General features: G+C 39.4%; 1 protein-coding gene across 21 annotated transcripts; it reads left to right on the top strand.

Moving 5' to 3' along the window:
- Positions 1–272: 272 nt before the first annotated feature.
- bcas1 (brain enriched myelin associated protein 1) lies at positions 273–12,686 on the top strand. 21 transcript variants are annotated; one of them, XM_063879257.1, is made up of 15 exons: positions 274–504; positions 650–722; positions 993–1,077; positions 1,770–1,930; positions 6,335–6,514; positions 7,387–7,440; positions 7,664–7,696; positions 7,945–8,160; positions 9,316–9,381; positions 9,603–9,644; positions 9,772–9,834; positions 10,043–10,084; positions 10,759–10,880; positions 11,121–11,312; positions 11,723–12,686. In XM_063879257.1, exons 2-14 carry the CDS (start codon positions 684–686, stop codon positions 11,155–11,157), a joined length of 1,140 nt encoding a protein of 379 aa, XP_063735327.1. In that variant the 5' UTR covers positions 274–504; positions 650–683; the 3' UTR covers positions 11,158–11,312; positions 11,723–12,686. The 21 variants fall into 21 exon arrangements, with proteins under 21 accessions (XP_063735428.1, XP_063735327.1, XP_063735371.1 ...); XM_063879273.1 differs by having other exon boundaries at positions 275–504; positions 1,770–1,900; positions 11,118–11,312; XM_063879266.1 differs by having other exon boundaries at positions 275–504; positions 10,046–10,084; positions 10,762–10,880; positions 11,118–11,312.
- Positions 12,687–13,587: the final 901 nt, after the last annotated feature.

Genomic DNA, 13,587 nt, shown 5'->3' with positions numbered 1-13,587 from the left:
TAGATCATAATAACCTCAAACATAACATGATTAAAGTCCTTCCTTTAAAATAAAAAGCAGGTTATTACAATACTAAGTTCATGCATATTATTTGGGGGGAATTAGAAAGTGTTACTAGCCAATATCCTTGACCTACATCCTGTTAGTTCACATATCATTTGTCAACAAAAGTGCACTGCACCGCCGTATTTCACTGTGATTGATAAGATTATTATCATTATGATCATGTCGGGGGGTTTTCAGAGGGTTCACAGAGAGATTACCATGAGCTAATCATGAGCTTTTTATTAAAAGAGCATCAGGACTCTAGTCAGCGAATAGTAGGAAATCCAATTCATTACTTAAAAACTGTCCCACCCATTTTTTTTAAAAGCACACCAACTGCGTATATAGGGTGTAAACAACAGTCCTGCACAGTTTGGTAGGAGCAGCAGAGTGACAGACTCCTTCCATCTTTTTTCTTAAGGCGGATATCACTTGTTTGACTTGCAGGGGTGTAACAAGGTAAGACATTTGATTGCAGTTCAGATAATGCTATATTCCTGAATGAACAGACTTACCAATTTCCATACAACTCAATCTTCTTGCAGCGTTTAGCTTTCTTGTTTATGCAACATAACAAAACTATCTATATTTTCTTTGGTTTCAGAATCGGAGTATCAAAGCCTGATTCTGGGAAAAACATGGGGAACGAAGCATCCAAGAACAAAGAGCTTACCAAGGTAGCCTTTTATTATGAGTAGCAAAAAACACAGTGATGTTCGTGCTATAACTGAAGTATCCTTAACTCATAATCAGTTTTAATTTGCACATGGAAAAGCACATGTTAATGGCTGTTAGGAACAAAGATGTAATACTCTATTTTTCAAAATTCACAATGTTTGATTGTCAGCAGTTAATTTAGATATAAAATCTGTTAAATTGTCACCCGTTGTAGATAATGTCTTGTTAACCGTGGACCAATCTATATGTTTTTGTTACTTCTTTTATAGAATGGGAGCATCTCTAAGAAGCATACAAATGGATCAATAAATGGCATCTCTTCAACCATTAAATTTAATGGGGTGGCAACTGTTGGTGAGTGAGATGTTTGATTTTTAATACATGATCATGATTCAACTTAAAAGTAGAAATATGTAATATATATAGACACATATGGACACAGTGTGACAAATACTTCTCTCCCTAAAATGTTGAGATTTGTACTGTTCTTATTTAAGCTGTATCTTGCTTCTTGGGAAAACATTTAGTCTCTGACACTTAAAATCAGCTGATCTATGTTGGATTAGTCTTTTGGACTTTTATAACACTCTGTAAACACAGTGACTCCCAGCTGGACTGTGTCTTGGGACTTTCAATGTAAACCCTAGGCGTAGTCTCGCACACTGACAAGGAGCGACTATTTATCCTGTCATGGTGTGGTTTGTGTCTGTGCAGAGGCAATAGAGCTGTAGGCTTCCCACTGTCACCTGAGTTTGTCTAAGAGCTATAATGTTGACGCTGGAGACAATTTCACTTTCTCACACATAGTCCGTGTTTACTTCATGGAGGCATGGAGCAATGCACAAGTAGATATCCTGCATGAGCTTGACATTGCATGCAAATAACTTAACATAAAATAAACACTGATGTGTAATATAAATGACAGCTGCAAAATAATTGAAAGTAATTATTAGATCAGATGCATTATTGCAACATGGACTTCACAAGTTTGGTTATTTCAGGTTCCAATGTTATGTTCCCAACCCTCTCTTTTAACCTTGCCACAGAAACAACGGAGCCGGACTACGTGATACTCGAATCGGACTCTAAATTGGCTGAAGCTCCGATTATTTCTGAACTCCTTGAAACCATCATCCAAAAGGAGGAGGTCAAGGAAATAAATGAGAATCAACCAGATGTAAGTTTCCCTGCCCCCGATCCACAGACAGTAAGTGCAGATTTCCTGTTTGTTTGAAATGTGATATTCTATTCTTTTTACCGTCAACAAATACCATGCAAAGACCTAAACAAACGTGTGTTGCTAATCATGTTTCTAATCCACAACGGAAAATAGTCTTTAACAATTCAGAATGTATCCCTGTTGGAGTGGTATTTGCTTAAGAACTACATTGCCCAGCTTTAAACAAAAAATAGAAATTAAACAATAATTTGTTGTGCAATTTTTTAAGTGGGTAGGGAAATTCAGAGAGCCCTGAAAAAAGAACCAATGCATTGTTGGTTTTGGTCTTTTGTCGGGTTTGTTGACCGTAAGGGAAATAAATAACAATGTCTTATGAAACGTTTTCTAATCCCCAAAACAATCTGCCTGCCAAATTAACTAATATCACTTCATAAGGTAAGCCAATTTTAGGGTTATATAATCCAATCCACTAACAAATACTCTCAATCAAATGTTATCAGGCACATGGTTGTCATATATGTCACGGAATCAAAGAATCAGCTCAATTTGATCTAAACACCAATGTTGATTTTCATGATAAAGGAGTCGGATACAAGGGAAGAGGAAGCCATCACTGTGATCATCGATGTGCACCAAGAGGACTTTGAACATCCACTTTGGAAAGCTGAAATATCAACACAAACAGACGGAAAAATTGAAGCACACATTTCAACGCAAACTGGTGAGGATAATGTTGATACAACCACCCATATTGATGGCCCAGTGGAAGTCATAATGGAGACGGATGCACAAGAAGATCCGCCAAAGGAGTCGGCATTCGTCACTGCAGAGGTTGTTGAAGGGACTTTGAATGAGGAGCACAACCGGACAGCTGGGAGCATCATTGAAGAACTTGTCATGGACAACAAAGCGTGTGAGAGTATAGTATGCAGAGCAGATACTGTCACCTACATTGATGGCCCAGTAGAAGACATAGTCATAATAGAGACAGCAGCAAGTGAAGAAGATCCATCGAATGAGCCTTCATTAATCATTGCTGAGGAGGTTGTTGAAGACACTTTGAGTGAAGAGCCATTAGACAACCAGGAATCTGGATTCATTAAAGAAGAACTTGTCATGGAGAACATTGTCTGTGAGAGCACAGTGTTCAGAGCAGAACGAGTGGAAGTTATCGACATCCTAAACGGCAGTGAATCTAATGCGGTCACTACAGAGAACCAGGAGCCAAATGGTGTCTCCTCCCCAGATGAAGAGCCAACCACTACGGTGATGGAAACAATCTCGGAGGCTGTTTGTGAGGAGCAAAATCCTACACCTGCAAACCAAGTCATGCCCGAACAGGAACTTCATGTCCCTCCTGTGACAGTACTGCTAGGAAATGTGGAATTTGCCCATGAAGAGGTCACGACGGATGATGCTGCTGCAGTTGAAGGTGAACCAGAAATATGTGAAAATGTGGAACCTGCCCATGAAGAGGAAACCGCAGATAATGGTGCTCAAGTTCAAGATGTACCAGAAATTTGCCAAGTAGAAGGACTTGCGGTAGAGGCACTATCTGTGCCTCCTGTGACAGTACTGCTTATAAATATGGAATCTGCCCATGAAGAAGTTACCGCAGATGAAGCTTGTGCAGTTGAAGATGCACCAGAAGCGTGTGAACAAGAAGTCCTTGCTGTAGAGGAACCTGTTGTCCTTCCTCTGACATGTCTTCTAATAAATGTGGAATCTGACCATGAAGAGGTCCCCGCAGATGATGCTCCTGCAGTTGAAGATGTACAAGAAATATGTGAACAAGAAGTACTTAGTGAAGAGGAAATTTCTTTCCCTCCTGTGACAGTTCTTCTAGTAAATGTGGAATCTGACCACGAAAAGTTCAACACAGACGATGTTGTTGTTGTGGATGAACCAGAAATATATGTTACCGTGGAATCTGCCGATGAAGAGGTCTCCTCCGATGATGATGTTGCAGTTAAGGACGTACAAGAAATATGTGAACAAGTAGCACTTGATGATGAGTGGGATAGATGTCCTGAGGAAGAAATGATCATTGTAGAGGCTCCTTCCTTTAAACGTATCGCCATTGAAGACATGTTATGCTCTCATGATGATGAAGTCATGGCTGGAGCTATTCCTGAAGTTATTGCTGCAGATGAGAATCCAGAGGTTGGTGAAGATGTGAGTACTGATCTGGGACCAGAAAAAGTTGAAGAAACAGAGCCAAGTCATGTCCAAGATTATGATGAGATGATAATGGCAGCAGCAATTGAAACCCTTTCACTAGAATTTGAAGGTTTTCCCATCCCCTCTCAGGAATCACTTGACACTTCTGCGGATCATGTCGAAGAAGAGGTGATCACAGCAACTAGTTATGCCCAATTATGTGGAGAACAAGTAGCAAGCCTAGCGATTCCAGAGGAGCCACTTACCGAAACAATATATGAAGAAGCAATAGAGGCTTTATCAAATGAAATGGAAGAAGTGCCAGAAAGTGTTGAAGAAGATAGCACAGGAACAGAAGTCATCGGGGAAGACAGTTCTGAGGAAATTATGGAACAAAGTGATGAGGTTTTAGATCAAGATGAAACACCAGAACAAATCCCAGTAGAACCGATAGAAGAAATCCCAAGCGCACTTGAAGAAGATGCAACCCAAGAGTTGTTGAGGAACATACTAGAAGCAGTTGTTGAAGATATTTTGGGGCCGCTTGAAGTTACTGAAAACATAGTTGAGGAACATGCAGATTTGCCGCCAATGGATGCCACAGAAGAGTCTTGCGTTTCAGCTCAAGAGGAACTCGTAGAGGAGAACATCGTCCTAGCTGAAATCCCAATTGATTCAACTCATGTTGTGTCTGAGATGTCTTTGGAGGAGAATGAGAGCCTTTCTGAGCAACAACCAAATGGCAATGTGTTGGTAGTCCTGCTCGAGACCATTGAAGATGAAGTTACAGTAGACATCATGCAAGAAACAAATGATTATGCTCATGATTTATTTGCTGAAGAGTTGAACGATGCTTTTCTTGAGACCATTGTAGAAGAAATCATCGCAGAAGACGATGATTCAGCTGAATGTGACTTTGTGACTTCAGAGGAGACAGAACAAGAAGTCATTGCAGAGGGAGAACCCGACGAGGATTCAGAGAATGAATCGAGTGTGACCTCCACAGATTCATCCCTGGACTCAGAAAGTGTCACAATGACAGACATAGAAGCTTTGGTTGTGCGGTTGCAGTCAGCTTGTGTGGCAGTTGTTGAAGAATCAGCCTATAGGCTTGGTCATTTCACGCTATCTTCATTGGGAAACAATATTACCGTTACTATGAATGTGGCTCCAAAGGAAGAAGGGCAGTAAAATGTTGAATGAATTGTCTGAACTTTTGTAATAAAAAATATTGGTTTACCTCTTAAGTGTTTAATGTTTTGCACCAGGTGTTATACATAGTGTTAGCTAGGTGGTGCTACTGAAAACTTTGAGGGTCAAGCCACAACTGAATTTCAAAAATGATGTTATGCTGTCGTCGTATCGGCTAGTAGTGAACTAAGTTAATTTGAGAGTAAGTTAACCAACTAAATACTTGATTAAAACAGTTGATTTGGTTAGTTATCTGAGTAAAAAGACTCATTTAAAGTAATGCCCCTTTACTTCAAGACACTTTAACTTAGTTTTCCCCAGTTGTAATGAACAAAAAAGGTACTACTGTGAACAAGCTTACCCTCCAATAAGTCCTAAGTCCTCCAATATTATGCAAATGAAACTTGCCAGCAGTGACCAGTGATTTTATTTGGGTGGCCTTGGCTCTCCCTGTCCACCCTTTTGTCACAACGCCTAAGATCTGTGGTAGTAATTGCAATTTCAGTGTAAAATGTTTTGTGTTTTATACTTATTAAAAGCAGCGTTTTTTATATATCATCAAGACAAGATCATATTGTGAAGTGCTGAAATATTTTCCAATAAAATGAAAAATGAAAACATCGTGTTCATTCATAATTTTGTAGTTTTTTCTTATGGTTCATATTTTATTCATCCTTTACATTCATGTTGAGTGACAAATAATACCTTCTTTCCCACTAGAAAGAGAAGGGTTTACAGACACAACATTTAATTTAAATCAGTCCATACTGAAAGAACATTTTCCTTAAATGCCAAACTATGTATTACAGTATATACCCACCATCATATCACAGCAAGGTATTTGAGTTTCCTCGCATTTTCCAGGGCATAACTCTCACACATTGTTGAATATCAATGAGTGAGGGGTGGGACACACACATTAATAAAAGGCTGATTGTTGACAATGCCTCGAGTAGGCAGAGGCATGGTTGGAATTGTGCTCCCTTCTCAATGCTGCGATTAAGACACTCACTGCTTGCATTATCAGCTGTGGGGCTCCGACATAATTCTCAAAGGCTAATTCTTTGTGATGCTGTATAGGAGACAACTAACCTAAAGCAAGAATCAGAATCACTACCGGAGCCGGAGAGCGTGACTCTAGACCCGAGTCCAGAAGAAGAGAAAGCTCCTGAAACGGTCAACGGAAACATTCATCCTGTGGAAACTAAGGCGCAAAGTAAACCAGAAGAGAATTCAGTTATGAACTTCTTCAAAACACTAGTAAGTGAAACGATTTCAGAATTTCAGGGCGGGTTATGCAATTGATATTTCAAACTGTTTGACAAAATAGACTGCTGGGGAAAAAATTAAGAATGTGCTGTTGTCTAAAGGAAGGAAACAAATCCACCATTCATTAATGTTATTATTACTCCTGTCAAACAGCTGATCAAAACACTTGAATCCACATTTCTCTTAAAGCTTTACTAAAACCAAATAATTTCATGATAATGTAGAGCAGTGCTAATTAATCCAACAGATGCCATGTTACATTTTATTGGTTATTTCCCTTGTTTTATCTTGATGTATGTGCCTTTTTTGGCACAGTAAAGGTATCCATAACAATATGACAGCACTGATGGAAAACCAACAACAAGCAGCTATTGTATTTCCCCTTTAACGTGCTGTCTTTGGGTCATTTTAAAGAGTTACCATTGCCCTAGCCCCATGCTAATCAAGTCTCTGAACATGCGGGAATGTGGTAGCCTATTGTTCAAGCCATAGTGTGAGCTCACAAGGGGGGCCTGTGCTGTTGGAAGTTGAGATTTGTGAAGATAGAGCGAGGGCAGGCCTACGCCATCTCCGCAGCACAATGGCTGTCACAATGACAGCGCACGTACTGTATGTGCTCTGTCAGGGAGCTCAGTGTGCCTCAGTCAGCTTATCATAAAGGTCTGCATTCATGAAAGGCTTCTGTTTTATCTAAATAATATTTTTCTGTTTCAATTACATCAGCAATAATCACTGACTCTGTTTTACACAGTGCCAGCTTTAAGAAATAACACAATGCAAAGACTAAACCATTTGAAAGCTAGGCCTTTAGTTTGTCTTTTAAGAACGGCACAAATAAAAGTGTTTCTTCCCTTGCTGCACAGGTGACTCCCAAAGTAACCAAGGAAACAGCTACTCCTGAAGCCACAAAAGAGCAGGTGAACAGATGTTTGGGAAGCATGTAATCACATAAAAACTTGATTAAGAAAGATTTTATTGTTCTCCTTTTATTTCATCTCAACATCCAATGTATATCATGCTTGTTTTTTGTTGCGCTGCATCAGTGAACTCTGAGGGGCACACAAGCTTGTTTGCACATCTTTGTTTGCTTGAGTTTAACTTTATTTCCCTAACTGTTTCCTTTTTTCTGTTGGTAAATAGTCCCAGGAGTGCCCACCAGCGACAACCACTACTGTGAGAACATTGCCCATGAAGTGTTCTAATTGCTTTTTATTTACCTCAAAGGGATATCTTTACTGGACATTAGTTTGGTTCAGTTAACTTCCAGAAAGGCTTCTTTAATTGCTACTCATTTTTTTTCTAAACTTAGTTGCTAAACTGTACTGATAACTTGCTTTGATCATCTCACCTTAAATTATAATCATGTATGTGAGTGTTTCCTTTTTTAGCGATTATTTTAACACCCACTCTCTATTGAATAGGTCGCACAAGTATCTGAGCCGCCCCCAGCGCCCAAAGGAATGTCTATCCCACCACCACCTCCTCCAGAGCCACCGAAAATGGAAATCAAGGCAGAGCCAGCTGCCAAACCTGCCAAACCCTCACCCAAAGAAGAACCCAAAGCTGCTGGAAAGTCACCCAAGGACTCAAAAGGAATATCAGCCAGAGCCACTCTGAGCAATCTCTTCCGTCCAAAGGTAAATAAACAGCAAACCAAAGATTGTAAGACAAGATAACTGTCAAAACAGAGTATAACAGTGAAACATACTGAATGTGTATTTGAGGTACTGCGAGGTCTCAAGGCATCCAAGGGCAAGGGTGCTTCAGCAAGCGGAGCCCATGCCAAGACTGCAGCAGTGGTACAGTAGATTATTATATTCTCTAACTGACCATGGCTCTTCCTGTTACTAACTGAACAAGAGCTGGTTTGTCTGGAGGTGGCAAAAAACAGAACAAATAGCTGTTTTCAAATTGGAATAAACAGCAATTGTGTAAGATAGTATTTATTGTGCTATGAACCTCACCCAGGGAACCTGATTTGTGTTGTTTTCTTTCAGAGATGTGATTTGGACAATACTAGTGAAAGCATGACATAAATAGCGTGAATATTTCAGTAGAAAACAGTGTTAAGTTAGCACTGTTTGTACAACCTTTCCATAAATTTGCACCATTTCTATTATATTAGTGAATCATTTAATTCACACAAAAATGTGGAGAAAATACACAAATTCTGCCTGCATACAATTAGTAGAGGAGATCAACACTACTCTTATGTATTAGCACTATCAAGTTACAGTCAGAAAACTTAGCTTAGCATAACGACTGGAAACAAGGGAAACAGCTAGCTTGGCGCCTGATAATAACAACACTTATTTAGGTAACCTATAAGCTACTATACAAATAGACTGTGCTACTCAAATTGTGGTCAGTATAATTAGCAGGCTACATTAGCATGTGAATCCAAACACAGCCCAATAAATAGTTGCAGCACGAGTCCCATTTTTACTCTTCAGTTAATGTACAAAACAGGCAATAAATAGTGCTATTTGCTAACTTATGAGCTAGCTGATTTTTCCTGCCTCCAGTCTTGATGCTATGCTAGGCTAACCACTATAGCTACATACTTAGCTCACAGACATGAGAGTGGTATCTACCTTCTCATCCAATTCTCAACAAGAAAGCACAGACACGTTTCAAAAATGTCAAACTATTCCTTTAACCAGTTGTTAGTGTTCACTGTCATGCTAACATAAAGCATTTTATACTGAAAGCATTTCCTCTGTGTTTAAAGGACATTTCCTGTCTATCATGTTGCTTTGACTAACACTATTAATTCCTCCACTGTCCTGCAGAAAGTCAATGAAGCACCACCAGAGCCAGAAGTAGAGGTAGAGGTACAACCAGTTGTAGAAGTGCAGGTAAACCAGAGTGCATGCTCAATCTCCTCGGGAGTACTCAGGGAATTTTGTATTTTAATGTGAGTTAGAGGGTCACCGAACCCCTCTCAAGCACAGTGGGTCTCATTTTGAACAGTCTTTTACAGCTGTGCTCATAACAGACATGCCATATAAATGAAAGCATGTTCACATCTTCTTAATCTGCATCCCTTCAGAATAAAAAAAGTAGTTTTGCTCTGCAGGAGACACCGGTGGAGACACCAGAGCCAGTAGTAGAAGTCCAGGTAAACAAATGACAGCTGCAAATCTCAGGGTTTTGTCTCTTTTTTTTTAAAGCTGTTGGATAAAATCATCTGATGCTCTGATTATACTCTTTTTTTCACATGTTGTGATTCATTTGCTTCTGCTCAGAGTGAAATGAATGTTGAACCCGCTGAGACAGCAGAGGAGGCTGCAGAGCCAGTTGTAGAGCAGGTAAATCAGCAGGAAGTGCTCAGGAATATGAATTCCTAATTTTCCTCACTCTACAAGCACCTCAGACATGTTGTTGTACCAGATATCAAATATTCTGTTGAACCAAAAGTGATCTTTCATGATTCATTTTTAATTTAACACATTTTGGCATAATTTGTTCATTTTTTGAATTTGTTACATCATTATCAAATACTGTTATAATTCCCAGCAGATGGTGGAAGAGGTACCACAGCCAGTTGTAGAAGCTGAGGTAAATTAGTTCAACAGTTTGGGAAATACTCTTAGTTTCTTTCTTGCAGAGATTTGACGATCACTCTCATATCTGTCTGTAAAGTAAAAAGCAAAAGCTAGCAGCCACTTAGCTTAGCATAGGCTGTAAACAGCTAACCAGCCTCTGTCAAATTGTAAACAGATCTGCCTTTAGTCCTGCTAAAGCTCACTAACAATTCTGATAAAACCACCACAATACAAAACAGTGTGATTCCATAACTTCTGGACTGTCAGGCTAGTTGTTTCATTTATTTAAGCTAAGCTAAGCTAACAGTCTCCGATATGAAAATGTTAACAATCGTCACATTTTTCTTGACACATCAGGAACGTTTTTCTTGCATTCTTGCAATCTACTTCTTTAAAGGAGGAATCTTGGGTGGAGACATTTCCTTTCACTATTTCCTTGTCTTATGTTCCCTACAGACAATGAAATATTCACTTTTGTGCATGATTTTCTGGGCTTCTCATTATTACATGGACTGGTTTTGATCAGATTTTTCCTCATCCTTTTCTGCTCTGATCCTACCTGAACCATTTCCATCCCTTTCAGTTCTCAGGTGGCAGCTCCTGTTCTACCCTTCATCAGTTTCAATTGCCGTTAAATCCTCAATACCTCATCATGTGTATTTTTCTTCTCTGCCGTTTCCATGAAAGAAGGTGGATCCCTCAAAAGCTGGCACCCTGGAGGCCGCCGCAAAGCCCGAACTGCCACCGCCTGTTCAGGAAGAAAAGAAAACAGACTCAAAACCCTCTTCTTTTCCATGTTTAAGCCCAAAGTAAGTTATTTTCTACATGAGTCGTTATATTTGAGAATCATTGCAACACATCAGTGCATTTACTAAGACACACTGGATCCTAACATCTGAATGTCACCTCAAATGTTCCTTAGGGTATAATCTCAAAGTCCAACTGTGCTTGATGGTTGGTGCACATCAGACTCTCTTATGTACTTACACGAAAGGCTTCTCTAAGACTGCAATCATTTGTTTTTCATCCACTGTTTTTCATCCAAGAAGGCGACCCCTGCCCCCGCTGCAGCAGCAGAGACAGTGAAAGCCAAGGAGGAGCCAAAAGCAGCAGCCAAGTCTTCAGAGGCGGTTGTAGAAAACAAACCCGCTGCAGTGGCCCCCCTGGCTGGAGAAGATGCAGCCAATGTTCCCAAGAAACTGGAGAAGAGGAACTCCATCCATTTGTTCTTTAAAAATCTGGTAGGCAACACTTTTCCACATGTCATTGACTATTTCTTCAGATTATATTGAATGGACCTTTATGTTGTTGCAGCTTATCTCCACTAGATGGCAGCAACAACTAGTTTAGTACCCAAAGGTGGGGGCCCTATTTGCAGTGCATGTGAATTGTTTTTGCAGTTTGTTTTTATATCTAAATAAGTGGACACTTATTCCGGAGGAGGGGCTTTAAAGAAAAAAGGTAACAAGTTAGAAATTGTTCCCCACAATAGCATCACAAAAAGGCTTTTAGGAAACATAAATCAAATCCAAATACACACCTATTGGGTTCGATATGTGTTCAAATGTGGCATGCAATAATATGGGCCTTCATAAACAAGACTTTTACAGTGGATCCCAACATTTACAATTGTTTTCCCTTTCAATTTCAGGGTCAGAGACGTAGCTCGACAGAAGCCGGGGTACAGACGGAGCAAGTCCCTGCTGCTGCAGCTGCTGAGAAGGCTAAATGAAACCAAAAACCAACAGTGAAGTTTCCCTGTACAAAACCCCTTCTCTTCTTTGCTCTTACTCAATCTTCATATCTCTCTCCGTCTCATTTTATTGTCAACCCCTATTGAGTTACTTTAACTCTATATATGTTTGTTTTTGTTACTGTTTAGAAGTTAAACTATGGAAAGAAAAGTGACTGAAAGGTTAAAAGCAAGTCGTTAGAAAGTCAAAGTTAAACAAGGCGAGGTTGTTGAGATTTTTCGATCGTATAAATGTCTTGACAGTAGACTTGAAATATGTGAGTGAGAATAGACATTTAATGTGACTTTTACAGCACCCTGACTCCCTGGGTTTGAGCAAGAGACAGTGCCAGGCTTTGAGCAATACGTTTATCAAAGGAAAAACAGGTTCTATATTTAGAAAGCGGAAAAATCATTGGCATGGCAGAGGTTAATATCCAACAACGTATCAAAAAGTACCTTCATCTATGTGACATTATAAGAACATATTTGTTTAACTAACTTCACTTAAAGATTTGTTTAACTTTATGCAAGCTTTCTGTTTACCAAAGCACATACATACATATCCTAACAGTCATGTATTGGGAAAAAAATCACAATCTTTACTTTTTCTGCGGGAAAATGATTGTAAATATATCAAATACATCTGAGGTGGCTAAATGGGGTCGTGTGCAAATGTGTCCTTGTGGTGCGCTTTGCCTCTGTCATATATCACAGTCGATTAGCTTTTAATTTGAGTACAGCATGTCATTTAAAAGACGTCTTATGGTGTTATAGTTATTTGTTTTTCGACCCATGTGCAATTAATATAAAGCTTTTGTTTGCCTACGTGTATGTATGTGTAACTTCGGCTATCTTAAAGACAATAAATATGTTCCCGGTTTGCTTGTTGTCGATCAGTGAAGAGGAACAAGAACAACTGGAATTTCAGACAACCGCAAAAAAACTTTGTGGCTCAGCAAGTTTAACCGAAATAATGTTACATCCTCAAATATTTTTGATGTACACACAATAGAGGAATAAACTTGTGAGCTTATATAACATGACATATGAGTCAAAGCTGGGTGTAAAGGCAAATACTGTAAGCCGTCATACTCATCTGTGTGTCATCTGTTCGGCTAATATGCAAGTGACAGGTATCTGACAGACATGCTTGCAAATAATACAACTGCCATCCCATCCATGAGACACCTTAGAGATAAAAGATGTAAAAGAAGATCTGAGGAATTGTATATTCCAGGTAAAGGAAGCCCCTTAAATCTTCCATTACCATTTATGATGTAATTTCTGTGATGGATCGCACAGGACGCAGTCTTTGGAAGGATGTGTTTTAGATAGTAATGTCTGAGACCCACCATTCACCCGCCATTAAGGGATGAGTCTCGGCCCCTGAAGGCATAACTCACGCTGCTCCTTTGTTATCAATGAGACACACTCTTTTTGCATTACCCTCTATAATAGTTGTGATCATTTTAAATCGAGTATCAAAGTAATTGCCGAGGCACTTAGGGAAGGAAAAAATGAGGTATTGCTCGCACAATATGAAACATGTGGTCCGTTCTCCAAGGATTGATTTAAATTAAGATGAATGTGTGACATTTTTTGTCTCATTGCTATGTGCGAAAAAAACTCATTACTAAACATAAAGCCATTAATTATTTACATGATCTTAAATTCTGATCCTTTGAAGCACCACACCACCACTTCCTTATGTCTTCTCTTTTGCAGTTATTAGGAAGTTCACTCCTCCTATTATGCACCAAAAAAAAAGCATGGACAGCTGC

The sequence above is a fragment of the Eleginops maclovinus genome, chromosome 1 (genome assembly GCF_036324505.1).
Source record: "Eleginops maclovinus isolate JMC-PN-2008 ecotype Puerto Natales chromosome 1, JC_Emac_rtc_rv5, whole genome shotgun sequence".
In the NCBI taxonomy this organism is placed as follows: Eukaryota; Metazoa; Chordata; class Actinopteri; order Perciformes; family Eleginopidae; genus Eleginops; species Eleginops maclovinus.
The sequence above is the reverse complement of the archived record's forward strand: the minus strand, read 5'-3'. Positions and strand labels throughout refer to the sequence as shown.

Coding starts and splice junctions, on each gene's coding strand:
- bcas1 (XM_063879231.1), top strand. CDS start 684: ATGGGGAACGAAGCATCCAAGAACAAAGAGCTTACCAAG. Junction 8,161..9,315: donor GCAATCTCTTCCGTCCAAAG/GTAAATAAACAG, acceptor ACTGTCCTGCAG/AAAGTCAATGAAGCACCACC. Junction 10,085..10,758: donor AGCCAGTTGTAGAAGCTGAG/GTAAATTAGTTC, acceptor TTTCCATGAAAG/AAGGTGGATCCCTCAAAAGC.